This window comes from Podarcis vaucheri, assembly GCF_965113315.1.
Source record: "Podarcis vaucheri genome assembly, chromosome: 6".
Lineage (NCBI taxonomy): Eukaryota > Metazoa > Chordata > Lepidosauria > Squamata > Lacertidae > Podarcis > Podarcis vaucheri.
Genome location: NC_138764.1, coordinates 105,562,962 through 105,589,965, shown reverse-complemented (window position 1 = coordinate 105,589,965; position 27,004 = coordinate 105,562,962). Strand labels below are relative to the sequence as shown.

At 47.7% G+C, this 27,004-nt stretch overlaps 1 protein-coding gene across 1 annotated transcript; it reads left to right on the top strand.

The window, feature by feature from the left end:
• The first annotated feature begins 5,446 nt into the window (after positions 1–5,446).
• LOC309534154 (bactericidal permeability-increasing protein-like) lies at positions 5,447–25,046 on the top strand. The gene is made up of 15 exons (XM_082226212.1): positions 5,447–5,680; positions 7,629–7,743; positions 9,631–9,759; positions 10,222–10,377; positions 11,359–11,422; positions 13,518–13,581; positions 15,128–15,219; positions 15,972–16,148; positions 17,378–17,437; positions 17,550–17,717; positions 18,157–18,224; positions 19,205–19,251; positions 21,553–21,612; positions 23,461–23,537; positions 24,828–25,046. The coding sequence occupies exons 1-15, from the start codon at positions 5,560–5,562 to the stop codon at positions 24,864–24,866; spliced, it is 1,437 nt and encodes a 478-aa protein (XP_082082338.1). The 5' UTR covers positions 5,447–5,559; the 3' UTR covers positions 24,867–25,046.
• The last annotated feature ends 1,958 nt before the right edge of the window (positions 25,047–27,004 follow it).

The following is a 27,004-nucleotide window of genomic DNA, read 5'->3' as shown; positions in this document are numbered from 1 at the left end:
TCTCCTAGTGGAAAGTAGCTTCAAAACCTGCAGCCAGGAACAGAAAAGTAGACAGGGGGAAGGACCTCATTATTTGCCCTGTGGCCTATTAGCCCCCCCCCCAAAATGCACCCCCACAGAGCTCCTTTTCTGTTCCCACATCTTCTTCCATGCAGGTAAAGAAATATGAAACCGGGAGCTTGAGATGGGGAGGGGGAAATTCCATCAGAACCAGAGCAAAGTGGGGGGATCTCCCTGCCCCCCCCCATCCCTGCTCCTGATTCCCCCATCATAGCTGCAGGCTGGTTTCTGTGGGCCTGGCTCACCTAGGGTCTCCTAGAACGGAGCAGCTTCCAACATTGGAATCACGGACTCAAGTTCATCTGTTTTGTTGAATTGATTGAACTGAATACCTATAATTGGATTTTGGATATATGTGCAATTAACAGTTTTGAATTTTTTTGTGTTCTTATCTTCCCTAGTGAGTCGTGCAAACCGCTGTTCTGAACAATGCTTTCTATAGTGTTGGGGGCTGGGGAGAGGCTTATAGAACTGAAGGGGCAGCGGCTCAGAAAGGTTTGAGAACCCCTGTCCAAATAAACATTCTCGCTTCTGGGGGATTCATCTCCCCTCCCTGATCTTTCACAGAGCCTGCTTATTCAGCGATCATTCCTGATTTTTTTGAAGGGAGAGTCTAGATGACATTGAGCCAAGAAAACGCTATCGGACACTGCCCAGGGGTTTCCTCATCACTTCTCTTATCGGAGAAAAAAAATGCAAGCTTTTGGAGAAACGGGCTTGTGCAAAACATCCAGATTAACTTTGATTGTGCAACCTGGATTTGCCGGAATGTGACTGGATCTCTCCCCACCCCCCTGTCCCAAAGAGGAACAGTCTGGAAGGACCCAGAGCAAGGATGTCAGAAATCCCAGCTGCAAATACCCAAAAGCTTTAGACTGCAGCCTCCAGCTGGGCTGTCAGAGCAAAGAGGGATGGGAGGTGGGTGGCTTTTGCAGAAAAGGACGGGGAGCAGATCTATTAGATCATCTGTTTTTGGGGGATCTGATCCCTTCTGTCTGCAATGAGGCAGAGCTGGGCAGTTTTTCTAAGCATGGGGCCTTCCCACACCCTCACTTTCCAAACAGCTGCAAGTGATCTCTGCATCCCTCAGCCGCACTTTCTCGGTGCCAAAATTTTCTTCCCACTTCTGGAGACAAGCAGGGCTCTTCGTGAGAAAGGAGATCCAGGCAGGGAAAGGTGCAGGAGACTTGATTTGTCCTTCAAGCTGAGAAGCAGGAGCCCAGGCGGGCAGGCTATAGCTATGCCGCTCTGCAAAACCTTGCAGGATCCAGACTGGGCCCAGGACCTGTGTACGCTTGTAGCTGTGCAAAAAGGGAAACTGCAGAGTGTGGGGGAAAGAGCGGAAAGGACAAAAGTAGGGAGGCTGCCTTGAAAACTCACGCTCTCTCTTAGGACTATACAGCTGCAGATATAATGTTTTAAGTGAGTTTTAAGTGCATTACACAAATGTGACACCAGATGGCGATGGTGAGCTCATGCAATTTAATATATTTTTCAAAGTTCTTTTAAAAAAGCATTTTCACAGTGTGTTTTTTTATATGTATCTAGATTCCACCTTAGAGCAATAGAATTGTGGAGTTGGGATGGCCCACGGGGGTCATTGATTCCATCCCCCTGCATAGACGCCAACTCTAAGCGGTCCAGGTCCCTTCAGGCCCACAGTGAAATATTTGGGGGGCTGCCCCCTGAAGGTTGAGAACAATCAGTTGTGGAGGAGGCAAAACGTGGCACAGCTTCAGTGGTTGGTGCCTCCTCCTCCTGTGAAGGGGAAAGTGGTGGGGAAACAGCTCTGGGCCGATGGCAGTGAAGTTTGCATTGCAGAGGATAGCTGTCTTGTTTTGCATGTTGTTATATACTGGGGGGGGGGAGGTCTTATATATATAATAAATCTTCATAAATGTACCAACCAAGCACGTACATAGATATGGAGACCACATGTCTGGAGCAGCACAGGAAGACCTTCCTAAAACCATTTTGACTCCCAAACTGACCAAATGTTTTCTCTGCAAGGAGGGAGGGGGTGAGGGAACCTTCCCATTGTCTCAGGAATTGGGAAATCACCATCTCAAAGGAACGGCCAGACTGCCAGGAAAGACAATCAGATGGGGCATTATCAGATAACCTGGCAGAACAGGAAAAAACAACATTCAAATTTCTGTTGTAGACCGCCTTTTCTGTGATGTAGGTATGATGTATGGAGGGGTGGTCTTGAGCTCCAAGGTGGGCAATTTAAAATGTCTATATAAGGGCAGGCACACCTGGGTTCTGGGTCCTCCTCCTTTTCTGCGTGTGAGGGGAGCACCCTGTTGCAACAGTTCAACAAAGATCAGGCTTATGAGCTGCTTTGCTTCTCAATATTCTCTGGTTGGCCTCTGACCGATGGAGAACCTACAAAGGACTCTATATGGGCTCTTGTGTTCCCCATAAGGGAATAAGGGCAGATTTTCATTTATTACAGTACTGAGCTTGGATCCTGGAACAATAGGCAGGTAGATCCTAGAATGCAACAACCTGATTGGCCGGCAGGAGGGAAGCAGAATCAGTCAATCAGACAGAACCCATTGTGTAAATAATGTACGTATAGCCTGAGGTATGTGGTGGTGGTGGTGGGGATTTGACTCCTTGTTTTACGAGCTGCAATAAAGAGCATGAAATCACTACGTGACTCCGAGTCTATTTCACATATTGATTTTTAAAAATGTGAATTGGGTGGTTTCTCATTAAACTACAAACAAAATTGAATCCCATCCCCCATCCTTTGTGGGGTGGGGATGTGGAAGGTGCACTTTCCACAGTGTTGCTGCTATTTGTACTAAATCTGTGTGTGCAAAGAGACCTTCGTTTGCAAACATGAGAGGGGACTCACAAGTGTTTGAAAGAGAAACATATTGTGAAATCTGCAGCCTTTGTGTTGCTCTGGTGTGGGACAACCCTACATTCTTGCGCTTGGGGGGGGGGATGCATGTCAGGAAGGCGTGTCAGCTAGACCAGGCATGGACAAACTCTGGCCCTCCAGATGTTTTGGAACTACAATTCCCATCATCCTTAGCTAACAGGGCCAGTGGCCAGGGATGATGGGAATTGTAGTCTCAAAACATCTGGAGGGCCAGAGTTTGCCTATGCCTGAGCTAGACTGTTGCTTTCCTCTCCATGGAATGCAATAGAGGCTTCGCTTCCCCACCAAGTTCTGGCCTCCCCCCCCCCAAAGAAGAACTGAAAGTACTGTAAAACAGGCTTCCTCAACCTTGGGCCTCCAGATGTTTTTGGCCTACAACTCCCATGATACTTAGCTAGCAGGAGCAGTGGTCAGGGATGATGGGAATTGTAGTCTCAAAACATCTGGAGGCCCAAGGTTGAGGAAGCCTGCTGTAAAAGGTGAAAGTTCTTCCCATATTATTTTTTTTATTTAGAGGAAAGGAGGTTTTGCAATCCCTTCCCACATGACAGAAAGCAGAAGCTGCGGAGTGGCTTTCGGAAGGCAGCAGTGACCGAGGTGAAAGGGGTTCAGAAATTGGTGTTTTCGAAACAGCAGCTGAAATCTGAGGAAGGGGGTTCCTCCAGTTCTCAGGGGGAAATCAACCCATGCCAGGGCCTTCTCGGTTGTGGCCCCCTCACTATGGAATGCATCAATTTCAGTGCTGAAGGTTGCTAAAAGACCCACCTTTTCACCCCGGCTTTGGGGTCTTTGTGAGGGTGCGAACCATTTGTTTTGGGGAAGTATTTTCTGCTCGTGGCTTGGCTTTATTTGTTAGGACATTTTTTATTTCCAATGCAAATGTATTAAGGAAAAAACAGCAGGGAAAAGCCACATTTGACAGCACATTTAAACTACACAAGAAAAACCACCTGAGCTTCCACTGAAGGTCAATAGACGCCATCCAAATATCCAAATACATATCTGGATGAAGCTGGTGTTTATAAAATGTTTGCCCAAACGTAGCAAGGGCGTTCAGGGCTACAGAACATTGTATAATAGGCTCCAAGTTTCGTATGTGACCCTAAGGGCTCAGAGAGGCTGGTGGCAGCTGCTCACAACCATGGGATGCCCTCCCCAGAGAATAATAATAATAATAATAATAATAATAATAATAATAATAATAATAATAATAATAAATTTATTTATACCCCACCCATCTGGCTGAGTTTCCCCAGCCACTCTGGGCAGCTTCCAGCAGAACACTAGACTGGCTCCTTCTTTGCTGTCCTTCCTCCCAGCAGATGTTGTGAACTGCTTGGGGTGTCGTTTTTTTTTAAAAGGAAGGGGCTTTTAAACTACGCCGTGCTGTTTTTATTATCTGTATTTTAATAGATTTGTGTGCTTTTTATATTGTTTTATTTCTGTTAGAGTTTGATCACCCTTTAACGATGATCTTTTACACATTTTTAGTATTTTATTTGAGGCTGTTTTAATTTGTGTAAGCTGATCTGGGGGAAAGGTAGGATATTAATGATAATTGTAAACATGCTACGTAAATGGATCATCTGAATGAGGAGCCCTTGCAAGGGTTTTTTTTGGGGGGGGGCAGTGATCACCTCCAACTTGGATGGATTTAAAATATCCATGGAGGAGCAGACAGCTATTGATGCCTATTAGCCACAATGGCTATCTTCCTCTTCTTCTTCTCCTTCTTCCTCTCCTCCTCCTCCTCCTCCTCCTCCTTCTTCTGTGATTACTCATAGCTGAGTAAGATTGTCTTCCATGAACATGGTTTTAACGCTGAGTCCGTAAGTGACTGTGGAGGCCAGTTCTGGATCCACACGTCCTTCCACAGTGGGGACATTGGTTTCCAGGCAGGAGCTGATCATTGTGTGGATTTGCCAAGTGTGCCTTCCTCTTAGCATGTTTCTCCCTTGCGTCCTGAGTTCGAGCGTCTTCAAAGTCCTTGACACCTTTGGTCAAGGCTGTTCTCCAACTGGAGCTTTGTTCTGCCCTCCACAGCTGAACAAAGGCAGAAGCGCTTGCAAACACCAGTTGCTGGAAACCATAGTTTCTGCTTGCAGGCTTCCCATACTGGGCACCTAGTTGGCCACTGTGAGAACAGGATGCTGGACTAAATGGGCCTGATCCAGCAGACCCTCTTCTTATGTTCTTGAGGTCCAGGAGCAGCTCTGCTTTTGAAGCCAAGCCCTGGAGCCTGGCATGCCCGTCACAAGCCAAACAGCGAGTGCATCCGCATGATGCAGGATCCGTCCCATGCCGCATGAGTCACAGAGCATGCAGCCCTGAGTCTCAGCTCCCGTGTCTGGTCCGGCCCCTGGCAGAGAAAGCCTCCATGCACGCCCAGCCCACAAAATCCACAAACCCCACCCGGAACCTTGGCTGCAGATTGTGCAACAGCGGAAAAACCTTCTTGAGGAAATACAAATATAGCTTTCTGGTCCCTCTGCTTCTGCCTGCTCACTCTCACTTCCGTTTTCCTCTCAGCTAAATGCAAAGGGGTTCGTAGCTGCAGAGTCCCTGGGCAGAAGGATCTGAGGGGGTTCAGGGCTGCAGCAAGGATGTCCAAGGCGAGAAACCTCCTTCTGGCTTCTCTGCTGCTCTGTCTTCACTACAGTCCTCTCTCCGGGGCCACAGGACCGGGCTTTGTGGGCAGAATCACGGACAAAGGCCTGGACTATGGTGGGTGCCTTTTATTCCCCATTCTGACCCCCCCCCCCCCGCCGCCTGCAGGGTCATGTCATGGTTGAAGAGCCAGGACGTCTGGAGTCTCTCAGCCTAACTGGCCTCACAGGGTTGTTGTTCAGGATAAAACGGGGAGAAGGAGACCCTTCTGCCCCACTCTGAGTGCCTGGAAGGAAAAGTGGGATCGAAACGTCATGAATAAAATAAATAGTGTGTGCAGTTCTGGTCGCCTCGCGTCAAAATGGATACTGTAGATTTGGGAAAGCTTCAGGAAAGGGCCACCGATAGGACGAGGGGAAGGGAGGAAAGGCTGCAGTCGCTTGGGACTTTTCTCTAAACTGAAGGCAAGCAAGAGTTGACTTGATAGAAGTTTATACGATGCTTGACGCAGAGAAAGTGGAGAAGATTCTCTCTCTGTGTGTCTCTCTCATTACTCTAGAATCCGTGGACATCCCATGGAGCTGAAATATTGGAAGATTCAGGACAGTCAAATGAAAGCACTTCCAATAGTTAACCTACGGAACTCCCTCCCACATGACGGCTTTAAAAGAGGATTAGGAAAATTCACGCAGCGGGGAGTAATCACGGGCTGCTGCCCCGGTGCCTCTGCTTTGCTTCCACGCTCAGAGGGACTACTGCTCCTGCAGGAGGGAGTTCCATAGTTTAACTCCGTGCTGTGAGCTGCGATCTAAAACATCAAGAGGGCAGCAGGTTGGTGAAAGGTGGCAAGTTAGGTGGGTTTGAAACAATAAATCTGTTGCTTTCTCTATTTTGGGGGGCAGACCTACAGGATTAGGAAGGGGCTGCTTTGACAGCCAGTGTGGTGTAGTGGTTAAGAGCGGTGGACTCATAATCTGGGGAACCGGGTTCGATTCCCCGCTCCTCCCCATGCAGCTGCTGGGTGACCCTGCGCCAGTCACACTTCTCTGAAGTCTCTCAGCCCCACTCACCTCACAGAGTGTTTGTTGTAGGGGAGGAAGGGAAAGGAGATTGTTAGCCGCTTTGAGACTCCTGAAGGGGAGTGAGAAAGCGGGATATCAAATCCAAACTCTTCTTCTCTTCTTCTCTTCTTGCACCATCCTGATCCCTGCCAGTTGTGCGCTCCCAGACAGCAAGAGGGCGTGGGCTGTCCGCCTGCAAGATATTTGCCTGCAGGAATGAGAGTTTTCTGCTGACGTTGTGGGGCTCCGTTTGACTGCTGGCTGAGTGGATACAGCTGGGGGGGGGTGGTGGTCCAGAGTCTACCTTAGACCTGCCACCCTTTCTTTCTTGGGTCCCTGCCCACCGGACTGCTTCGATACATGGAACTCATGCAGTTAAACTGGCCACATCACCCCCATCCCACATTTAATTTGTATTTAACTTTGTTTTTAAGTTGTATTTCAATCAACTTGTTTTTATTATTGATTGTTAGCCGCCCTGAGCCCGGCCTTGGCTGGGGAGGGCGGGGTAAAAATAATTTATCATTATTATTATTATTATTATTATTATTATTATTATTATTATTAGTAATAGGCACTCTTTCTGTGTGGAAGCACCTAACCTTTGGAACTCCCCGATTCTTGATGCCAGGCAGGCGATTTCACTGTACTCTTTTTGGTACTCTTTTACTGTATTCTTTTGGTACTGTACTCTTTTATTACTCTTTTTGGTGTGTGATAAAAATGTTTTGGTTTAGATAAGCCTGTCCAGGGATGTAGAATTTCTGATGTATGTTTTAATATGTTTTTAGTTTAGTGCTTTATTTCCCTTTTCAAATGTTTGAAAGAGCAGTTTTCAATGATAACGGTATTGTTTTATTGTCACTCGCTCCGAGATGTTTGGCCTTTTTACACTAAATAAAGCCATTGCTTTTGGCTTTGAATTATTTTTTTTTCTAGGTAGGGAGAGAGGGCACAAAAAGGGCAAATGGTCTGACGCCAACCTTTTCTCTCCTTTGCTTCAGCTCGCCAGGAGGGGGTGTCAGCCTTGCAGCAGAAACTGGCACAGCTGACTCTGCCCGACTTCTCTGGATCCTTCAGAGTTAAAGTTATTGGGAAAGTGGACTACAAACTCTACAGGTGAGGCCACCACATTATGGAAGAGGCTACAATAATAGGTTCTGGAGAACATGGTTTCTGCCCTGGGCAAGGTGCAGTTGGGGTGTCTTGTGGAGACAACTCAAATGAAGTTGGGAGGGATAAAATTTCTTTGGGGGGGGCAGGCAGAGACTTGAATAAGTAGATTAATCATTTGAGAATGAGCAGGGGGGCTCATTTCTAAGATGGCTTAGTCCTTTCCACTCCAAAAAGCTCTGGGTCCACCACAACTTCTCCTGCGCAGCCTCATTCAACAGCACATCACCCAGCTACATTGGTGCCAACTCCCTAGGGCCCTGGGTGCCCATGAAGGGACCGGGCACCCACAAATCTTGGTGCTAGGGTCATGCATGTTGCATGGCACCCATGGCACTGGGCACCCACAGTTGCAGGGTCAAGCTGGCACTCCCACTCATCTTGTGTGACTCGCAGGCCTGAACGTTCTGGAGGCCTCTTTGCTTTGGATAAAGGGTTGTTTTGGGGCTCACATTAAGATGTAGAGTTCCAAAGCAAAGGCCATTGAATCACTGTACTGTAGAGTTGGAGGGAACTCCAAAGGTCATCTAGGCCAATCCCCTGCAAGGCAGGGATCTCAACTAAAGCATCCATGGCAGGTGGTCACCCAACCTCCAAGGAAAGAGAGTCTACTGTCAGGAGCTCATCCTACACTTGAGTAGGACCCTGGTAGAGACACATGCCCAACTGGCATGTTCTCTCCCTCCTGGTCAATCATTCAGGAGCTTTGAAAGCTTTCTTCAGCCCGAACATCACAGCGAATGATGCCAAGAGACACTGGCACACTTAGGGATCCGCAAAGTCTTTGCAGTTTGCGTAACAGACCTCAGCAACTCAGCATTTTGGCTAATCTACTTTATTTACATGTAAACACACACGGAGCACTGCCACATGGCTCCGTCTCTCTCTAGCATCAGACAGCAAAGAGAAAAAGAACAAAGGACAATAGTCCCACTTCACGGAACACAGGAACACAAACATCCTGTCTCCGTCACTTCCCACTCTGTGGAGTCAAAACATATACCGTCATTTGATAGACAACAATCCCATGACTGCAGTCACGGAGCAGGAATTCTAACATCTACAACCTCCTGAGGGAGATCATTCCACTGTCCAACTGCTCTTACTGCCAGAAAGCTTTTTCCAAATGTTTAGTCGGAATCTCCCTTCTGGAAACTTGAAGCCCTTGGCTCAGCTCCTACCCTCCAGAGCAGGAGAAAACCAGCTTGCTCCATCTTCCATGGGACACCCCTTCAGATATTTAAAAATATCTCCACTCAGTATCCTCTTTTCCAGGCTAAACATATCCAACTCCCTCAACCATTCCTCATAAGGCTTGGTTTCCAGACCCTTGATTTTATGATTATTATTTATTAAATTTGTATACCAACCTTCATCCATAGCTCTCAGGGTGGTTCACAACATAAACATACAAAATATATAATAAAAACAAGAATAAAGGCAAACTAATAACCCCACACTCCCCCACCTGCCACCCCCATCTTTGTTGCCCTCCTCTGCACACCTTCCAGCTTGTCAACATTTTGGGGCCCACAACTGGACACAGTATTCCAGGTGTGGTCTGAGCAGGGCAGAATAGAGAGGGACTATGACTTTTCTTGAGCTGGACACTAGGCTTCAGTTGATGCAACCTAGAATTGCATTCACGTTTTTTGCTACTGCATCACACTGTTGACTCATGTGAAACTTGTGGTCTACTAAGACCCCTAGATCCTTTTGACACGTACTGCTGTCAAGAGCAAGCCGCTTATTCGAATCAGGCGAATCCACCCTCTCCATCGTATTGACGATTTCCCCAAACCAATGACCTTCTCCTTCCTTTCTCTCCTGCAGCTTGAACGTTCGCAGTTTCCAGCTGCCAAGCTCCGCCATAGCACCGGTCCCAGGCATGGGCCTCAAGGTCTCCATCACCAATGCCTTTGCCGAAGTGACAGGCGACTGGTCGGTGAAGAAGCGCTGGTTGTGAGTCCATCGTTGCCTCTTACCTTTGTGAACTGCATGGGTCACTTAGAGGCAGCGGGGAGGAATTCGATTCAGTCCACATTGGAAGACAAATTCACCAAATCTTGCTTTCTGAAACAATATGCAAAGCGAAACAGAGCCGCCCCTCGAAATTCTCCCTTTCCTGAATTGGTTCTCCTGCTCCTCATTTAATCCCCACAAGAAGCCCATAAGGTAGACTAGACTGAGAGAAACAGTGACTAGGCAACTTAAGGTCACTGAGTGAGGATTTGAGCCCTGGTCTCCTGGGTTCAAATACTCTAACCACTGCACCAACCTGGTTCTCCATGACACTGGTTATACCTTCTCCCCACCCACGGACAGCCAAGCACCTTTTTTTGTAAGATAGAAAGGGCAGGGTTTGTTGTCGCTCCTCCTCCTGCTGCTGCTGCAAATCATTTGTTCTGTTGTCTTTCCAAATAGCAAGGACCACGGCTCCTTTGACTTGAAGGTTGAGGGCATCTCCATCTCTGTAGGTTTGAAGCTGGGGGCAGATCCTGCTGGGAGGCCAACAGTGGGCACAGCAGATTGCGCCGCTCAAATCTCCGACGTCAACGTGCACTTTTCAGGCGGGTTGAGGTAGGTGGTTGTCCATTGTCCTGCGGCTTGACCTGGAATGCTACCCTGCTTGCTGTCGACACAAGGCTCCCCTTTGCTGCCTCTAATAATAATAATAATAATAATAATAATAATAATAATAATAATAATAATATATTATTTATACCCTGCCCATCTGGTTGGGCTTCCCCAGCTACTCTGGGTGGCTTCCAACAAAGTATTAAAATACAGTAATGCATCAAACATTAAAAGCTTCCCTAAACAGGGCAGCCTTCAGATGTCTTCTAAAAGTCTGGTAGTTGTTCTTCTCTTTGACATCTGGTGGGAGGGTGTTCCACAGGATGGGTGCCACCACCGAGAAGGCCCTGTGCCTGGTTCCCTGTAACTTGGCTTCTCGCAGCAAGGTAACCGCCAGAAGGCCCTTGGTGCTGGACCTCAGTATCCGGGCAGAACGATGGGGGTGGAGACGCTCCTTCAGGTATACTGGACCCAAGGCCGTTTAGGGCTTTCAAGGTCAGCACCAACACTTTGAATTGTGCTCAGAAATGTACTCGGAAACGATGCCCAAACCAAGTGTCCCTGTGCTCACGGCAGGCTCCCCTTTTCCATCTGTCGTTTTGAAAACCCATTGCATTCATCCATCTCGAAAAGGAACCAGCCCCTAACTTAACATCAGCACAGTATCTGTCATTGCATCGTGTGGTCTTTCATATCTGTTTAGCACCCCTGCGAACCCCATTGGCAAAATCGCTGCACATTCAGCAGCCACAACCTTTGCAACCTCCAGTTAAGCATAGAATTGCAGAGCCGGAAGGGACCCCCTAAAGTCATCTAGTCCAGCCCCCTGCAGTGCAGGAAGCACTTCCTCCCCTCTTGCTTCTTCAGAGCACCTGCTCTTCGTTTCTAGGATCTTCAAGGGGGAAAGTAGTGCAAGCACTTTAGGAAATAAAAGCATTTTACTTTATTGACATTGATCCTCCCATTCTTCTCTCTCCATTGCAGCTGGCTATACAACCTCTTCCACAAAAACATCGAGTCGTCGTTCAGAAATACCATGGAAGGCAAGGTAAAGCCTTCACAGCATTTCCAAGGGCTCCTTCCCAGTTCCTGTCTCACTTTCCACAGTTTCTCGAATAAGTGGGACCCCTGCATGGGTGCACCTTTAAACCCGGCCTTCCGGCCCAGAAGTTGCTCCCTCTAAAAAGCCCGGTTTTGCAGGAGCTAGCTGCTCTGCAAGAGGGAATGGCACTCTGCACATGCTCAGAAGCAGGAGTTCACCCGGCAGTGCTCAGATTGGCGTCCTAGGAGACCAACAGCAATAGCAAAAGCAAGCTTTTGGAAGTACATTGCTGTTGTTAGGAAACACTGGGCCCTCAGTCCATGTTCTGGCTTGTTCCTTGCCCGGTTATCTAGCCCTGCTCCTGTTTGTGACTCAGTGGCTTGCATGCGCACTGGGGATGGTGGAGTGGGGGGCCAAATACCTGGAAGGAAAGGCTGAGCATTCGGAATCTGCTGCTGCAGCTCCAAAGCACACCCCGTGTTCCTGCAAAATTCACACATGGCATTGCAAACCTCCTGTGGCATCACTTGGACTTGAAGGAACCGCTTTCCTCTTAAGGAAGGTTTTGTTTGCTTCTGAATTCAGTAGCCCCACAAACAGACCCAAGACTTCAGCTTTCAAATGGACTTTGAGCTGAAAAGACGTGCTTTGGGTGTTAGGAATTAGCTTCCTTTGATTTCACAGGCCTTTGCGAGCTTAATTTAGCCAAGCATGCCCTCGGGAACAATGGGCTCTCCTGTTCTCCACAAAAGGCAACAGCAGGGGAGCCATGCGCCAAGCCTTGTCGACAAGCCGCTTTCAGTAATTGCTACATGGCCGCCTGGCACCAACTGCGGTGTCTGAGGGTGGAGAAAGGAATGACTGAGTCTCCCTGTAGGGAGGACCCTGGAAAGTCCAGCCCCATCGCAGACACCTGATTTTAGTTTAGAGTTCTGCATTGCAGAGGTTTGGACTAGATGACTCTTGGGGTCCCAGCTCTGCAATTCTATGATTCTGTGTCTAAGGCCTATGGAGCAGAGCCTTTGTGGAATCATAGAGTGGTAGAGCTGGTAGCAAAGTGTTTTCTTCTTCTCATGGGGACATAAGCAGAGCCTTCTGTACCCATCCCAAAAGGCCCAGCAATTCACAGAACCATGGAATTGTTGAGTGGGAAGGGATCTCCCAAAGGTCCTCAAGCCCAACTCTCTGCAGTGCAGAAGACCATCATACCCATAATATGCCTCTGGTGTGCATTGTCCAAAACTGCATCGATAAACCCCTGGGCCAGATGTGGGTAAACAATGGTAGGAGGAGACTGGGGGCCGCAAGCGAGGCTCAGTGGAGATCACCATTCACAGTTGTTTGTGCCCCACATCTAGCACCAAGATAGACCACACCTGGGAATGGAGGTTCTGCTAGTTTCAGAGCCAAGCAACGAACCCATGGACACACGGGGCTCCTGCCAAGGAATCATAGAATCATAGAATCATAGAGTTGGAAGAGACCACAAGGGCCATCGAGTCCAACCCCCTGCCAAGCAGGAAACACCATCAGAGCACTCCTGACATATGGTTGTCAAGCCTCTGCTTAAAGACCTCCAAAGGAGGAGACTCCACCACACTCCTTGGCAGCAAATTCCACTGTCGGAACAGCTCTTACTGTCAGGAAGTTCTTCCTAATGTTTAGGTGGAATCTTCTTTCTTGTAGTTTGGATCCATTGCTCCGTGTCCGCTTCTCTGGAGCAGCAGAAAACAACCTTTCTCCCTCCTCTATGTGACATCCTTTTATATATTTGAACATGGCTATCATATCACCCCTTAACCTCCTCTTCTCCAGGCTAAACATGCCCAGCTCCCTTAGCCGTTCCTCATAAGGCATCGTTTCCAGGCCTTTGACCATTTTGGTTGCCCTCCTCTGGACACGTTCCAGTTGGTCAGTGTCCTTCTTGAACTGTGGTGCCCAGAACTGGACACAGTACTCCAGGTGAGGTCTGACCAGAGCAGAATACAGTGGCACTATTACTTCCCTTGATCTAGATGCTATACTCCTATTGATGAGGCCCAGAAATGCATTGGCTTTTTTAGCTGCCGTGTCCTTATGGCCTTTCTTCTCTTCCCCCCAGGTCTGTGAAGAAGTGAGCAGTTCCATTGGCTCCAAACTGCAGCCTTTCCTGCAAACCCTGCCAGGTAAGAGCAATGATGGTGGAAGCCAGTGACAAGCTGGACCCCATCGGGGGGAAGAGCTCCTTCTAAGCAATGCCTAGGGACACAGCTGGCACTGTGGGTTAAACCACTGAGCCTAGGGCTTGCCGATTGGAAGGTCAGCGGTTCGAATCCCCGCGATGGAGTGAGTTCCCATTGCTCGGTCCCTGCTCCTGCCAACCTAAAGTGCTTCTGGGCCCCTGCGTACCTTGGCAGAATGTGGGCTTATTCATTTATACACTGTTTGTCAAAAAGCAAACAAACCTCAAAGCAGTTTGCAAAAAAATAGCAGCAATTTTTGAAAAATAGCAGCAATAATTTAAAATGGTTAAAAGTTAAAAATAGCAATAGACTCAAACCAGTTTAAAACTCACATCCACTTTCTCAACATCCAGGTGGGCTTGTCTAAATAAATGTGTTTTTAGCAGGTGCCAAAAAGAGTAGAGGCCGGATGTCAGGTGGCAGGGAGTTCTGCATACTTTAGACAAGTCCATGCAGGGGGAGAGGGCAGCCATGGTTCTGAAAAGCAGTTGCTGTTATGCTCACTTTCTGCTTGCTTGCTGGTTTCCTGTGGAGGAATCTAGTGGATCCCTCTGAGAACTGGACTAAATGGGCCATTGGCCTGATTGTCCCGGCCCAAACGTGGGCTCGTGGGAGTGGTTTGATGAAGGGATACCCATGAAGGATTTCAAAGACACCTGAGTGATCAGTTCTAGTGATTTATTACATATGTAAAAAGAATAAGTTTACGGTAAGTCAGCCTGCTGGGCCTCGCTGCCATTACGGACATGGGACAGACCCCGCAGCAGTGAGAGGTTGCCATGGCTTGTCCGCACCCAAGCAAACATTTAGGAAATCTTTTATGCACAAAGCAGCAGAGCCCAGTTTGCCTCTGCCCTCTCTGGGCCCAGAGCCCAGCATCCCAAGGCCCTCAGATAAGCACAGCATCAAAGCAAACCCATCAGCATAGATCACAGCAAGGAAACATATCTGAGCTCATTCTTGCAACAACTACCAATTCTTTTTTGGGTTACCTTGGCTACCAAGATGGAGCTTGCACTTTGCTTCAACACACCAATCCAGCAGGGTTCTGATTATGAGTACAGTGGTACCTTGGGTTACAGACGCTTCAGGTTACAGACTCTGCTAGCCCAGAAATAGTACCTCAGGTTAAGAACTTTGCTTCAGGATGAGAACAGAAATCGTGCGGCAGCAGCGGGAGGCCCTATTAGCTAAAGTGGTACCTCAGGTTAAGAACAGTTTCAGGTTAAGAACGGACCTCCAGAACGAATTAAGTACATAACCTGAGGTACCACTGTACTGTATTATAGAAAGTGGCACTAAAATGCTGATGAGCTTTTCGTTCTTTCTGGGGGTACAACAAACAAAACCAAAACCATAATCTGATGTGCAAATGCAGAGAACTGGATTCAAGATTGGGAAAATGAGCGACTGAAATGGACACCTTTGTCCGACGCTGCTTTTTTGCCATCTCGCCTCAGCTCCTCAATTTGTTCTGTTTTTCCCCTAGTCACGGCTAGAATTGACAAGGTGTCCGGGATTGATTACTCTCTGGTTGCTCCTCCTGTGGCTTCACAGAATTCCCTAGACTTGGACCTGAAGGTAGGGAAAAGGAGCGAGGGAGGGAGGGGGAGGTTTATGGATCGTGGCCAGTTTTCCCTCCCGGAGGCCTCCTGTGCTGTGGGCAGCTTCCTGGTGGGAAGACCCTTGCCTGTCGCTTCCCTTCCTCTCTTCCTAAAACACTTATGTCAGGGAACTGACATCGGAGGGAGAGGCGAAGGGGAGGCTCCCAGATGATGCTGGCGAAGGACCCAGCAGCAGGGGGAGAAACAGCTCAGTAGAGGGGGAAGCCAATCAGCGCAACACCAGGGATAAAGGGGGGCAGACGGGGGAATTGGAGAGAGGGCTCCAGGACCCTTCACTGGACATCAGTGAGGAGAGCCCAGGTCCTCCGCTACCCACGCCTTCCCTGCGCAGAAGACTCCCGCGCAGTGAGAGGAGGAGGAGACTGGGTGTCAAACAACTTTTATGTTGGAAGAGGTTCAAGAAACGCCCACTGACAGATTCTGCCAGTGACTGAGGCAGCCGCGATGAGAAGGGGCTGTGCAGTCAGAAAGGTTTAACAAGGCAAATTAACCGAGAAAGGCACCAGCTTACGCACGAGTAACTCATACCTATTACAACTTACCTGAGATTCCTGCGTTGCAGGGGGTTGAAGCAGATGAAGCGAAGGGCTCCATCCAACCCTACAATTCTGTGATTCTAGGAAGGAGAAAAGAAATGGGCTGAGTCCCCTTCATTAGCATTCTGTCCTATGAATGACTTCCCATTGTTTGCATTTCCTCTCCCATCAGGGTGAATTCTTCTCTCTCGCCCATCGCTCTCCTCCTCCTTTTACACCACCAGCCCTCGCTTTCCCGGTGGATCACGGCCACATGCTTTATTTTGGGGTCTCCACTTACTTCTTCAACACCGCAGGCCTTGTATACTACGGAGCAGGCGAGATGAACTTCTTCATCACAGACGACATGGTAAGGAGGGCTGGGGAGCCCAAGTCTGCAGAGCTGGCCTTCCCTGTGGGAATGTTCTGGGGTGCAGGAGAGGATATATTGACTAGTTATATCCTTATCCAACTTGTGCTAACAAGTTCCCAAAATATCAGCAGAGTTTATAGACATTCCCCTTTAAGTTCGCAACGGTAACGTGTGCACAGGTTCGCTAGAACCTCTATAATAATTACTCTGGTAATTTCCCCTTTGTTCCCTCTTAAAATACAAGACACAACACAGTCTTTATAAAAGTATAAGAGAGTTTACTCACGATCTGTTCACAATATGATCCCAGACGGCAGACAGGCTTAAAAAGGTTACATACACTTTAGAATCTATCTTATAGGAAGATAGCCCTCTCCTCTCTTGGCTGAGAGCCAAGAGGGCATCCTGCTTCTTCGAAAGGTGATGGCAGAGAGAGAAAGATGGCTGCCTGCCCTGTGCTTTTTGTCATTACCTGCACAGGTGAGGCCACACCCACCTCTGGTCACATGTGGAGGAAGTCCGTCCCCAGGAAGTTTACCTGCTTGCTGGACAGACATCCCTCCCCATATACACTCTAGGAATGTTGTCATTGACTGCTCCTGTGTTTACATCCCACATTCCCAGGGGGTGGATCACGCTGCAATCCTCTACAGCGGTTCTTGAGTAGCTCCCTTTGATAGTGAGATCCGGATGCCGAGCAATGGATCCAAACTACAAGAAAGAAGATTCCACCTAAACATTAGGAAGAACTTCCTGACAGTAAGAGCTGTTCGACAGTGGAATTTGCTGCCAAGGAGTGTGGTGGAGTCTCCTCCTTTGCAGGTCTTTAAGCAGAGGCTTGACAACCATATGTCAGGAGTGCTCTGATGGTGTTTCCTGCTTGGCAGGGGGTTGGACTCGATGGCCCTTGTGGTCTCTTCCAACTCTATGATTCTATGATTCTATGATTCTATGAGACGGGCCATTGGCTTGATGCAGCAGGCTTTTCTCATCTCCTTAATGCAGCCGACATGTTTTTCTACCAATAAGATGACAGGAGCCTGTTGACGGCCCGCAATGGAAGCCTGGCTTTGATGGGAGGTTCTGGGCTGAGTTTCCAGCTAAAACCCAGCAGGAGAACAAGAGGAAGGTTTAAAGGGACTGTTCTTTCTAACCTCTGCTTTTCCAAGTCATGGTATATCGTCCTATCTCTCCATCCCCAACTCGCCTCTTCTCCCCTGCTGCAGATTCCGAAGGAGTTTAAAGTCCGGCTCAACACCACATGCTTCAAGGCCTTTGTTCCACAGGTGAGCAGCTGGGGCATCTGTTTGATTACGGGAGAAGATGGGTCCACTTGGACCTGATCCAGCCGCCAGGCTCTACTGAGATTCTCATGCCGCCTTTGCTCTCCACACCCAGTTGGAAAAGCTGTATCCCAACATGCTCATGAAGCTCCAAGTCTCACCTTCTTCTGCCCCATCTCTGACCATCACACCTGACGCCATTTCACTGTCTCCAGTGGTCGACATCAGAGCATTTGCCATCCTCCCCAATGCTTCCTTGGCCTCACTCTTTGTGATTGGTGCGGTAAGTTCAGGACACAGCTTGAGTCTTGGTGCTGCCCATGATCAGGAGGGTAAGTCTTTTGTGCCCCTTCCAGTCTGCCCATTGCCCTAAGGCTCCTCTTCCACCTTCATCAGAGTTTTTGTCAATTGTGGGTGCTCATTTCTGCCTCTTCCCTTCCTTAGTCCCAGATATTTTTCTTTCTGAATGTTATACATTCCCCTCAGCTTTACTAACAGATGTGTTTTCCCAAAGAGATCTTCCTTCTCCTTCTCCTTCTCTTCCTCCTCCTTCTCCTTCTCCTCCTCCTTCCTTCCTTCCCTTCTTCCCTTCTCTTTTTTTGTTGCAAATTTCCCCAATGATTAAAAGAATTCCAAATCTTCATATGTATAGACTTCACATGATGTAAACTTTTTTTGATCTCTTTGCAAAGCACCCTCAACCTGCTTCTCTTTGATTTCAGTCAACCACCATTTCAGCCAAAGTTTCTGTTAACTCCACCAAGATCTTTGGGTCCCTGAAGCTTGGCAAGTAAGAAACAACAAATGTGCTTTACCATTTTAATACCCCCCCAAAAAAGTTTTTTGCTTGATTAGAAGCTACCACAAAAGGTCCTAGAAGAGATAATTCAGCAGTCAGTCTGAGGGCACATAGAAAGGGATGCTGTGATTACTGAGACCCAGCATGGTATTCTCAAACACAAGTCATGCCAGATGAATCTCATTTCCCTTTTTGATAGAGTTACAAGCTTCACGGATCAGGGGAATGCTGTGGACGTAGCATATCTTTGTTTCAGTAAGGGGGTTGGACTAGATGACCCTGGGATCCCTTCCAACTCTATGATTCTATAATTCAAATCTCATTGTTTGGCTATTATCCAGGAAAAAAACCACCTTGACTTTATTTCGTAGAATCATAGAATTACAGAGTTGCAAGGGACCCTGAGGGTCATCCCCTGCAATGCATATTTATTTATTTCATAAAATTTAAATAGTATACCACTTGATTGCAGGGAAAACCCCCTCAAAGCAGTTTACAGAGAAGTTAAAACCATAAAAATATTTTTAAAAAACCCAACAACACATTAAAACACACAGAAAGTTAAAACCACAGTATAGATTTAAATCCATAAAACTTTCTAAGCCCCTTGGAAGGCTTGTCTACACAAGAATGTTTTTAGCAGGCATTTCAAGTGGCAGGGAGTTCCGAAGGGTCAGTGCTGCCACACCGAATGCTTGCTTACCTTGCCCAACAAACTGTGGGAGACGAGATCTGGGTTGAACTACACTTTCCAATTTATTTCTATTGGACCTTTTGGCCGAAAAGGTGGCTCCCCTGCACCAAGGCAGCCCCAAAGGGCATGCAGAAAGAGGAGTGCAGAAAGGAGTTATCAGCCATGACCCTGTGGCTTGTTCCACTGGCTTCCCGTAGCTCAGCAAGTCAATAAGGTATATTGTCGTTATAAGGCATAAAACCCCCATTGCTCTCTTTCCCCCTGTATCCTCATTTAGGCTGCAGCTGTCTCTGAAGCACTCAGACGTCGGGCCTTTCTCAGTAAGTTCTTTTTCGTTCCCTAAATTGCTTGATCCCGTTACCTTAAGTGACCCCCAAGAATTCCATGGTCACAACTAGAGGTTCAAGCTCTCAACCTGCGCACTCAGTGGCCAGAGGCCCTCTTGCCTTTTTCTCAGAGCCCATTCTTGCCAATACCCTCCCTGAAAGATTTGGTGCCACTCTCAGTGGGCAAACCTATCAATCTCAGCTTCTCACTCCTGCAGTCTTAAGTTCAGTTCCTCCCTTTTACACATCAGTTTTTGGCATTTATTTTATTTGTCCTCGTGAAGATTTATCAACTTCTCATTGCATGCAACTCCTAATATACATATTATTGGCATTCAATTTTCTCAAACATAATGCATTTTTTCTATTTTATTTTTACTCAAGTACATGCAAACCTCTAAGCTTGTGGTTTCTTTGTAGACATTACTTGCCTGGAGAACACCGCTGCAAAATTTGGAATAGTCCGAATGTTGAAGGCCAGCTGAGCTTCAGTTTGTTTATTATTTCAGGAGGGGTGAATAAGGTTCGCACTAAAATGTGAACCGACCCAAATTTCGCTCCCATCCTGTGGTGTCACAGACACACACCTGCTTTGTCATTCCTCTTGGTGGTTCTGCCAAGTGTGCAGCCACTGTGGAAAAGTCAGATTCCATGCTAGAGATCGTTAGGAAAGAGATTGAAGACTGCCAATAGCATAATGCCGTTTTGCAAATCTATGGTGCAGCCATATTTGGAGTCCTGCGTACACTTCTGGTTGCCTCACCTCACAAAGTTGCTTTGGGTTGCCCTGGCAAGATAAAACTACAGTGGTACCTCGGGTTAAGTACTTAATTCGTTCTGGAGGTCCGTTCTTACCTGAAACTGTTCTTAACCTGAAGCACCACTTTAGCTAATGGGGCCTCCCGCTGCCGCCACGCCACCGGAGCACGATTTCTGTTCTCATCCTGAAGCAAAGTTCTTAACCCGAGGTACTATTTCTGGGCTAGCGGAGTCTGTAACCTGAAGCGTCTGTAACCCGAGGTACCACTGTACTAGCAAACCGAATAAATGGGAAAGATTCAGAAAACGGTCATCAGAAAGATCAAGGGGAATCCCCTGTGAGGGAAGCATGCAAGCGCCGAGGTCTTCCTAGTTTAGAGAAAAGACAAGAAAGAGTTGACACGATAGACGTTTATAAAATTATGCCTTGCATGGAGAAAGTGAACAGAGAAAAGGTTCTACCTCTTTCTCATGGCACTAGAACTCATTGATATTCAATGAAGCTGGTTGTTTGAAGGTTCAAGACAGATCATGGAATCATAGAATTGTAGAGTTGGAAGAGACCCTGAGTTTCATCTAGCCCAACCCCCTGAAATGCAAGAATATTTTGCCCAACGTGCAAATCTCAAACCCACAACCCTGAGATTCATGGAAACAACAACAACAACCTGCCCATCTGCCTGGGTTTCACCAGCCACTCTGGGCTGCTCCCAACAGAGTATTAAAGACGCAATAAAACATCAAACATTAAAAACTTCCCCAAACAGAGTTGCCTTCAGATGTCTTCTAAAAGTCAAATAATTGTTTAGTTCCTTGACATCTGAAGGGAGGGTGTTCCACAGGGCAGGTGCCACCACCGAGAAGGCCCTCTGCCTGGTTCCTTGTAACCTCACTTCTCACAGTGAGGGAACCACCAGAAGGCCCTCAGCGCTGGACCTCCGTATCCGGGCAGAACGATGGGGGTGGAGATGCTCCTTCAGGTCTGCTGGGCTGAGGAGGAGAGGGCTATTAATGGCCACTAGGGATGATGGCTCTGCTCTGCTTCCACAGCTGGAGGTCTTAATGCTTCCGAATACAAGTTGCTGGAAACCAAAGGAAGGGAGAGAGCTCTTGTGCTCAGCTCTTGTGCTTGAGGACCTCTGGTTGGCCATGGAGAGAACTGGAAAGGATGGACCACGGGCTTAATGTTCTTTCCAATTGACTGGGTGTTGTTTGATTCACCCACCCATTTATGTAACGGCCAAGGCAGATGTAGGACATCCAGGATGAAGCCAAAAGTCAGGGAAGGGAATTAGAGGACACCTTGACCCTCCTCCCCACTGCAGCAACAAAACTGCTAGTGCATTTGTAAGCCTAGGCATGGTCCAGTATGATTTCAAATTGGATGAATGACTGTGAGCTGAGATTCCTGCATTGCAGGGGGTTGGACTAGATGACCCTTGGACCCTTGACTCCTTTCCAACTTTACAATTTTGTGATTCCATGAGCCCTTTCATCTTGATTTCCCTTTTATGGTCTCTCTCTCTCTCTTTCCAGGTAGTATTAATGCAAACCATCATGAACTACCTTGCTTCAAGCACCCTCCTTCCTGCAATGAACGGTAAATATCAGTCTACTTGTTGCACCACATGCTTCATTATAGCCTTGTGTGGGAGCCATAAAGCCATGGCAGTGGCTTGTAGTGTTGCCTGGTGCCTCACTGACCGGCATGTCTGTGCCTTGCAGTGTATTGAATGTATTGATCTTATATGGAGTTGTGTTCCCTCTGGGCAGTAATTACCTTATATGGTGATGGGTGTTGTTAAAGCCATGATCGGGCGATGTAACGTGAGACATTGGCAGATGGCCATGCAGGCTGGGAGACAAAGGATAATAAAATATACCGGAGAGGAGAGAAGTTCGAATGAGCTGCCCTCCACCCTGAAAATACTGCTGTCTCTCTGTGTGTTTTTCTATGCTGTGCACCATTTGATGACGGCTGGTTTCCGTCAGCCTTGTTTCCCATTCACCATCCCAACAGAACCAAGCCTCTGATGGACTCCCAGGACAGAGCAAAGACCCCTTCGGTTGCATCTCCAAGGAGGAGAGGAGACTGGCAGGTGGTTCCTGGGAGGGCATCTGGCTGTGCCGTTTTGAGAAAACGCCAGGCCTGCAACCCCATGGAAAGAGCTACTTTCAGTTACTAGGGGAGGAATGTCTAGCATCTCGTGTACAACATTGGGGAGCTCCCAGAGCACTTCAGAGTGAGGGGACAACCGGGAGCAGCGGGGGAAAACTGCAGGGCAAATGCACACTTCCCCTGTTGCAGGCAAGAGGCCAGTATGAGGGGCAGTGGTGGTGTAGTGGTTAGAGCACCCGGGAGAGACCAGGGTTCAGATTCCCACTGGGCCCTCTGGAAACTCACTGGACAGTGACCTTGGGCCAGTCAGCCCCTTTTGGCTTAACCTACCCTGTGGGGTTGTTGAGGAGGTGAAATTAAGAGCAGAATAATCTTGAGGTCCTTGGAGAGATAGATGCACAGAAATGAATAAATAAGAGGCTGTGCAAATGGTGCACCTCCACTACTGAGTGAAGACCAGGTTTCTTTTCCATAGTTTAAAGCAAGTTTCTAGTTTTTATGGCTGCACACCTGAATAAGTTCAGATGTCAGAGCAGGACTCTCAAAGAGCTGAGTAGCTGCCGGTGGCTCCTCAGGTCTGGCAGGGGGGGGGGAGGGAATCTCTTATATATATAGTTTTGCAGTTTGCAGAACATCTTTAGACTCTCTCCATAATTGGGAGGGATTCATATAGCTCTGGTGTGGGAAAGCACATAATACAAATCCGAAATGGAGACTGTGTTCACTCAATGCGCCACTCTGCTGCCATCTGTTTGGCAGTCGAACAGTCTCCCTTGGAAGGTGCGGGACTGTCGTTCGTTGGAGGTGTTTAAGCAGCGGTTGGCTGGCCATCTGCCATGGATGCTTTAGTTGCATTGCAGGGGGTTGGACTAGATGACCCTTCGGTCCTTTCCAACTCTACAATTCTGTGATTCTATGACCTCAGTTAATTTTACCTCCCTTTTTTTTTTAAAAAAAAATAGTTTTTATTGAATTTTACAATTTTATATTCAACACAATCATTATTATCACAAAGAAAAACTATAAATCCCAATCCCCACCCCCACCCCCACCCATGACTTCCCTCAACTTCCTCTTCTGGTTCTTTAAATATTTGCTTCTCCTGCCCATCTTATTCTACCTTAATTTCGCAATATTTTAATTAAATATTGTTGCATTCTTTTTGTACCATTTCTCCCCAAATCACATCTTTCCTTTTATTCATTCCCCATTATTACATCTTAACTTTTATACTGGTTTCCTTAAATTACAAATGTTTAATCAAACCCTGCCAGTGAGTCTACCTCTTTACAATATTTTTGTAAGTGCAAGATAAATTTTACCTTCCAGCGCGACTGGCTGAGGGTTTCCCCCTCCCTCTCCCGGACCACGTGGAGCTCTCCAGTGCCTTTCTGCAGCTTCGCCAGGTGGGTGATGCATTAGCCCTGTCGCAAAAGAAACTCTGGGTACTCAGGGAAGCTTCCTGCATTTTGAGGCTAAAAACGAATTGTGGAGAAAGCTCCCTGGAGGAGCAGGTGAAGCCCACATGGAGGTGGCCCTCACTTGGCCCAACAGGCATCCCATAAAACCCCTTCCACATTTGCAAGAAGTCAGTTATTTCACTTTGGAATTCCCTGCCTCTTGACACCAGGCATGCTCCATTACTTTACTCTTTCTTAAAATAAAAAAATTCCGTCCAGTAGCACCTTAAAGACCAACTAAGTTAGTTCTTGGTATGAGCTTTCGTGTGCATGCACACTTCTTCAGATACGAAGAAGTGTGCATGCACACGTATCTGAAGAAGTGTGCATGCACACGAAAGCTCATACCAAGAACTAACTTAGGTTGGTCTTTAAGGTGCTACTGGAAGGAATTTTTTTATTTTGACTATGGCAGACCAACACGGCTACCTATCTACTACTTTACTCTTTCTTGCGCCTGATTAAAACATTCTTGCTTAGACAAGGCTCTCCAGATGTTTAAGAAATCTGAGGTGAGTTCAGATCTGTTTTTAGTCTATTGTTCTTTTAACTTTTCAAAACTCTTGAATCGTGGTTGTGATAATTTTATTGCTTTATCTTATTTTGCAAACTGCTTTGAAGGTTGTTGTTGTTGTTTTACACTCAAGCAGTGTATAATTTTTTAGGAAATATTAAGTAAAACAAACAGCCCTGCTTGCAGAGCACACGTCCCAGGAGGTAGGCATCCTGGACCCTTTGTGTTTGGATGCCAGGATTTTGTTGTCCTGCTGTTGGCCAAAGGAAGACTCAGCTGCAGGGGCCATAGCTCAAGGGTAGGGTGTCTGTCTCGCAAGTGGAAGGTTGCAGGTTCAGTCCTCGCTGGCGTCTCCAGGCGGTTCTGGGAGAGACTCCTGCCTGAAATCATGGAGAGCCATTGCTGGAGAGACACTTCTAAGCTAGAGGCAGGCATGCCAATTCTAGGCGGCAGAGCAGTCTTCCGACTCCTCAATATTTCTTTGAAAGGGTTCCAGCCCTCCCAAAATTGAGGCAGCCCAGAGCAACGTCGCAGGAGGCTTCACCAGCCTGCTTGGTGTCAGGAAACCGAGTGTGACGTCACATGGCGTGCACATGACATCACACATGCTGCCGCCCCCGATCTTGGGGGCAATGTGGCGGCGCTGGCTAGAGGGACCGATGGCCTGACTCTGGATAAGCAGTTTCCTCTGTTCCTAATTCTGCCTTCTGATCTCTCCCCAGGATTTCTTGCTCTTTGGAGCAGACGTTCGCTACGGTTAATGGTGACGCAGAAAGAGAGAGAGAGGAGAGCCCAGACGCAATGCAGAATGTCGCCCTCTCTTCTGCTTCTTCTGCTTGGTCTTCCAGGCAGCAGGGTGGGGGTTCTTCCCCGGAAAAGGGCCCCTCCCTGTTTTTGGAATAATTTTCACACTGGTAAACCCTAATGACTGTTCAGATAAACAGCAGATAGGTAGCCGTGTTGGTCTGCCATAGTAAAAACAAAACAAAACAGAAATAGACTGGAAAGAGAAGCTGCTGAATTGCAACTCATTACCAAACTTAAAACCATGGAGAGACCTGGTCTGAACAAAGACATTGGATTCTTATCTCATTATACATGACTAAGCCATTTTTCACCTTCTCACCCCTTGCCTTTTCCTGTAAGACCTATTGCAGTCGTTAAGAGTCGTCAACAGGCTCATCTCAGCTATCTGCCAATCTCCCATTCCCACCACCCTTCTGAGTAATACCCCTCCCCACCTTCTCACTATATAGAAGGATCTGGCAACTTCTGTCTCAGTGTATCTGAAGAAGTGTGCATGCACCCGAAAGCTCATACCAAGAACTAACTTAGTTGGTCTTTAAGGTGCTACTGGAAGGAATTTTTTTATTCAGATAAACAGCAGCTCAATAGGTATTTATGTTGATTTCCACTGAGATGGGACTATAGATGCAATTGAGATTAAATCTGGGTTCAGCAATGGATTCAGAAACGGTCATGGTGGACAATGGAGGTTGTTTTACACCAGTGTAGATCCTAGAGCCAGTAGGAGCATCAGAATGATAGGATAGGCAGAGATAAATTTTGATAAACTGGTAGCCTGAGAAGTAACATTGCCTCACCCCAGAAATCCGTGTCCAGAAACTGCCCTCCTCAGATAGGGCACCGCTGAGAGTCCCACGTGGCCCAGAGGCATGCTTTGCTTGCACTTGAAACTGGGCTTTTAGTGTTGCAGCCCCTGCCCTCTGGAACCATTATAAGGAGCGACTGGACAGGCTTCTGCCATCTTGATGTTTGAGCACTTATTAAATACTTTTTTGTTTAAGGAGGCTTCCCTAATCCTTTATTCAGTTTTGAGAGAACCAAATTCAGAGCTTCTGGATGAGGCCAGAATGAAGGATCTCCTGAGGGAGATTTACTCAGAAATGAGGAAACCACCAATTGTGGACTCATTAAAGAATGAGGGAGAGTTTGACTGGGGCTCACGACTGAGCAGAGCAGGAAAACATTTTGGAGAAATTAAGAGGAAACCTGGGGGAACTTATGCCCAGTTATGTTCTGGCCTCCAGACCAGAGCCTGGCTGAGGGAAGGAAGGGTCAGGCGCTGGAGAAACTGAAGCAACTGATAGTGTGGGAACAGCTCTTGAAACATGTCTCCTCACATCTGGGATAAAAAGCTGAAAACAGTGGGGAAACTGCCAGTTCCCTGGACAAGATGGAAGGAGGTTGGGGAGGTTTGTGGGTCCCACCCGCCTTCCGGAAAAGCCAAGTTTGGGGCTGCTCAGAGAAGCCGGAGGCAGCCCAAACCAGCCCTGCGAGGCGGGTCCCTCCCCTACAGAACAGAATGGGGGGATCTGTTTCCCCTCAGACTAAGCTCAGAGGCTTCCTTCTCTGGCCAGAGGAGAGTTAGAAGGGATCCCAAGGCAGGAATCCTATCAGAGAGTCCAGAGAGAGGAGGGGAGAGGCTGGGATCAGGCGCTGCCGGGAAAAGGAGTCCCTTGGCAGCCCAGCTTGAGGAACGTTGTCCCTGAGGAGAAGGATGTGCATTTGCCCTCATCTCGCACCTGAGCCCCAAGCCCAGTTATGATGGCTGCTCAGAATCGCAGGACTCGGAGCCAGAAGGAGGAAGGAGAGAACCTGATGCCCATTTCTCTGTTTCTCATTTCCCTGCATTCGGGATCTGGGGGGGGGGGGGAATCCCCAGGGAAATCCATCAACAGTTCAGGGTACATTTCTCCAGATACACACAGGGTTGCGTGCAATTCTTCCTAACATGGACAGTTCTGCAAAGCAATTTCTCCTCCCATAACATGCTTTCCTAGGTTATTTTCCCTTTATGAGGTCCAGCGCCGAGGGCCTTCTGGCGGTTCCCTCATTGCGAGAAGCAAAGCTACAGGGAACCAGGCAGAGGGCCTTC